The following is a 4581-nucleotide window of genomic DNA, read 5'->3' as shown; positions in this document are numbered from 1 at the left end:
GGATCATCCTGCACTGACCAATAGTTGTCGACAATATGGTGGACTGTGCAAGTGCATTTATCACTTCCTCCTCTTGCAAGTTTGGCAAAGGAAGAACCTGGGTACAGCTTCGATGTAAGATAAGGAAAAGAGCCCTCTTCTCTTTGAGTCCATTACATACTCCATCACGTGTTATAATGTTTATCATTACGACACTACCTGGCCACGAGACAGACTAAAAGAGTATTCTTTGATGTTTGTCTGGTCACCATGGAGTTCTGACAGACCCATGGAAGGTATCTTCTTGAGGACTAAACAGCAACTACCAAAACTAGGTTTTCCACATCAAACCTGTATTTTAAAATTCTGGATACTACTTTATGAATATAAACAATTACAAAAAGCTAACAACAGCTTTTGGTGCATGATGAGTAAGGCTGCCATTCCAAAAATGTGTAAACAATAAATGGGGAAAAAGAAAAATGAGCACATGATGGTAATGTTACAGGCAATAAAAAGAATGAGGGTCAAGACAGAGTTCATAGCACAGTATCAACCCAAGATGCTGGAAGCCTTTACACACTAGAGCTTCCAGATGGTGATTCTCACAGTTGTTCTATAGTTATTCCTATTAACTGTAATGTAATTGCTCACACATACGCAGTAAACATTAAAAATTCTTTCCTAGAAAGCTGGATGACAAGTGTCAAAATCAAATTTTAATTAAAACCTAAAACTATGAGCTGAAAGTTTTATTTGATGAAATATTGTTAGAAAATTTACCAGATCACATTTGAAATTGTATCAAATATCTACAATATAACATTCTTCATCTAACAAAATAGCTACAGATATCATACATGCAAAATTTTCTCCTAAACTAACTGCATCTTATATAACAGAGGGATGAAATTTATGTTAAAAGAACATACTGAGTGATATGTAATAATACAGGATGTTCTAAATTCTGACACAAAAGGTTTTGAGCTTGTGTCAATTAGAAATCCATTATTTGCTTTAATGAACTACAGTACAGTAATAACTTATCCCATAAATAAATACCACATTATACATTCACCAGTTCCGTGAGCAAATGATGTAGTAGCATATAAACTTGAGATGATAAACAATACTGCTTGCTTTTACACTTCTCCTGTACACCTATATAAAAAAAATTCATAACAAACCATTCACATGACTTAGTTATACATGTAAAATTTTAATACAGTAAATAATCATTTGCAATTTCACCAGGACTGGCATAAGATGCAGAGCAAGCTTTGGTAAAACTGATGTGACATAACTATTTTTATGAAATTAGAATTTAACATCACTAATCTGAGAACTAACACTGAATGTAATTATTAACATTCACACAGAAAGAAAACTTTAGTCTGAGAGAACTATAAAATAATAAAATAAAGCCAACTGGTCTTCTAATTATTGAAACAGGAATTCAAGACCAATAATCTATCTTAAAATGTCCAAAATCTTTAAGAATTGCTGTCTTGCCCATCCCCAGTATGAACTACTCTCAAATACTTACACTTGCATTTGCAAAATAAGCTACATCATACATAATTGATGAAAATACTGCAAAACATATGGTAATACAGTTTAGAGTGTATCTTAAAAAGGTAGTCAATCTACAGACAGTAGTGTATTGGAAGTATAATTTAGATTTCCACTGAATTAAAATTCCCCTTTCCATGTGTTTCTGTAAAACTGAGCCAATTTAGTATAACATCAGATATATAACTAAGAACACTGCACTACCACCATACAATAATTTAAAACTAAGTGATATTAAAATGTATAACCTTTCAACTATATTATCATTTTATAGGCAATGAAAGTAAAAATCAGTTATAAAAATATACAGCAAAACTGAAATACCTCAGCTTAGGAAAAACTGAATAGAATAAATGAAAAATAGCCAATGATATATCACCGATTTAAAAGTTTCAACTACCATAATTCAACTTTCACATGCACAGAATCTTTTAAATGTCTACACTAGATACTCAAGCACCCAATATCTTTAACAATAATGACTTCAGTATCATCACTTGGACTTGAACTTTGTTCATCTGACTCTATTCCTGCTTGCTGTCGCTTGCGTTCATTGGCTTGTTGTTTCCGTAATTGCTTCTTTAGCTCTTTTCGTTTGCTATTCGACAAGTGCTGTAACAAAAACATTTTTGGATAAAAAGTACCCAGCTAGTTTTAGTCCTTATTCATTACAATGCTTATAAAAACTGGTATTCCTTTAGTGAACAAAATTTTTACCACAATAAGATATCTAAATGTTGTATGCATTGTTGAATAATTTAACTTTATTATTCAAAATAGCTTCTTGACAAAATATCTGGGATAAACAGCAATTCATATCAACTTAGATTTTTCTGAATAATCATAGAAAACTATTAAGTAAATTTTAGTTACAAAAATATCCCATAAATGAGTACAGTACTTGACTGTTGCTAAAGGCCATTACCGTATATTAAATACTTACCAGGATTTGTGAAATAATGAAACCTTCGACAAACTACAGCAAAGTAACCATAAAATGTAGTTACACAGTTATTAACCCTTACTGGATGGCATGATCATGTGAGGCATAATGATAACACTAGATGTTCGGTCCGGTTTGCCTCAAGTGAGAATCAGTATTTCATGGCATACAGTTTGAACAAATTTTGTGGGAATAATGTTCAAATCCCTTCAATGTGCCGTAAATGACATAGGGCAACTCTTACAGCAACACTAGTATCCCAGTACAAGATAGAGGGAGATCAGTGTGACTCGAGATTTCATGGAGGAATGTACTGCAACCCCCATCCCAGGATGTCTTTTATATATTTGATCATAAATATACCCAGGGATTGCTGTTGGTTTTAGTTCTTATATTTCACGAATGTATGTCAGCTATAATTGTAATTTTGCAAATTAAAGCACAAAGAAATATTAGAAAAAACATGTATAACTCATCTTGTAAATATTTTGTCATAAATATATTCAGAATTTGTTACTGATTTTAGTTCTTATCTGTTAAGATATGGTGTGAGCTGTAATTGTAATTTTACAAAAATTTTTTAAAAATTATCGGAAAAAACATATAACTTGGTCAAATTAGCACATTTTCACCAGTGTCTTGGAAAAGAGGCCCCACATGGTTGGAAATATTCAGTTTCAACTTCATGTGGAAGGTACATTGATTTTTTTTTTTAAACTGACCAACATTATAGATTGCCGAGTCTAGGGGTGTCCTTAATATATATTTTAGCCCAGCCTGTAACGGTTAATAAAAAAAGATACATAAGAATCACTATCAGAATTGGGTCACATATTAAAACAGTTAACAGCAACCCATCATTACCCAATTCCCATCTCTGAAGAAAAAAGTATAAAAGTACCAATAAAGAACATACTTTATATGAACACCAGAAATTTCAATCGATAGTAAATATCACGAATTGGACACAAATCCCATGTGCTCAACTTCCACCCTATCTATAGGGTAAACTGCTATACTGTAACTTTTTGCAAGATGAACATTTTTACAAATAAAAAAAAATATATTAAACATACGGATATACAGAAAATATATATCAAGTAGCTACTTTGTAATTAAGTCAGTGATTTTATCTATTAGGTCATTCTTGAACATTTTTCTAATACAGGGGTCCAAATAATACATGCCAGGGCTAAGATTAAAATTACAACTGGAAGTAAGCTGGATAATAGCGGACTCCAACAGATTTCTTGAAGAGAAATCTTTCGATCTGGCAATCACTGAACTTTCAGTCCAATTTATCCTGTGAGAGTTTTCACTTAAATGAATGAATATAGCATTGGATGCTTGTCCAGTTTTGACTGAATACTTATGTTGCTTAATACGTACATCTAAATCTTTGCTAGATTGGCCAATATAAAAAGAGGGACAATCCAAACATGGAATTTTATATATTATGTTGTTGTTTTCTTTAAGGCTATTTTTGATTAACATTCTTTTGAGTGTGTTATTATAAGAAAAAACAAGGTTTACACTAAAAGGTTTTAACAATGATTTTATGTTTTCAAAACCACTAAAATAAGGCAAGCTAAGAATGTTCTAAGGGGATTCTTTCTTCATGTTACTTTCACTATAAAACTTTTTGTGGGCTTTGTTATAACAAATATCTAGTATATGTGAAGGATAACATAAATCTGTCCCTATTTTTCTTATGTATTCAATTTCTTTATCCAAAAACTGGGGACTGACAATGCGCAAAGCTCGTAAAAACACAGAGGGAAAAATTTATATTTTGATGTTGAGGTGATGGCCTGAATAAAAATGGACATAAGTTAAGTTGTTGGTTGGTTTCCTATAATACTGAATTTACATTGAAATGGTTCTCTATGTATTAAAACATCTAAGAAAGGGTGGCAATTGTCTTTTTCTAATTCTAACGTAAATCTATTGGAGTCCGCTATTATCCAGCTTACTTCCAGTTGTAATTTTAATCTTAGCCCTGGCATGTATTATTTGGACCCCTGTATTAGAAAAATGTTCAAGAATGACCTAAAAGATAAAATCACTGACTTAATTACAAGGTAGCT

The 4581-nt window shown here is 31.8% G+C and overlaps 1 protein-coding gene across 1 annotated transcript in view; it reads right to left on the bottom strand.

Moving 5' to 3' along the window:
* Positions 1–721: 721 nt before the first annotated feature.
* Positions 722–4581, bottom strand: part of LOC136835829 (OTU domain-containing protein 3-like) — a 212835-nt gene continuing 208975 nt past the window's right edge. The window contains exon 9 of the mRNA XM_067099680.1: positions 722–2163. Coding sequence (XP_066955781.1) covers positions 1996–2163 — 168 coding nt within the window. The 3' untranslated portion in view covers positions 722–1995. The remainder of the gene's footprint in view (positions 2164–4581) is intronic.

Source organism: Macrobrachium rosenbergii, chromosome 55, assembly GCF_040412425.1.
Source record: "Macrobrachium rosenbergii isolate ZJJX-2024 chromosome 55, ASM4041242v1, whole genome shotgun sequence".
Classification (NCBI taxonomy): domain Eukaryota; kingdom Metazoa; phylum Arthropoda; class Malacostraca; order Decapoda; family Palaemonidae; genus Macrobrachium; species Macrobrachium rosenbergii.
Note: the sequence above shows the minus strand (reverse complement) of the source record. Positions and strands in the feature narration are given on the sequence as shown.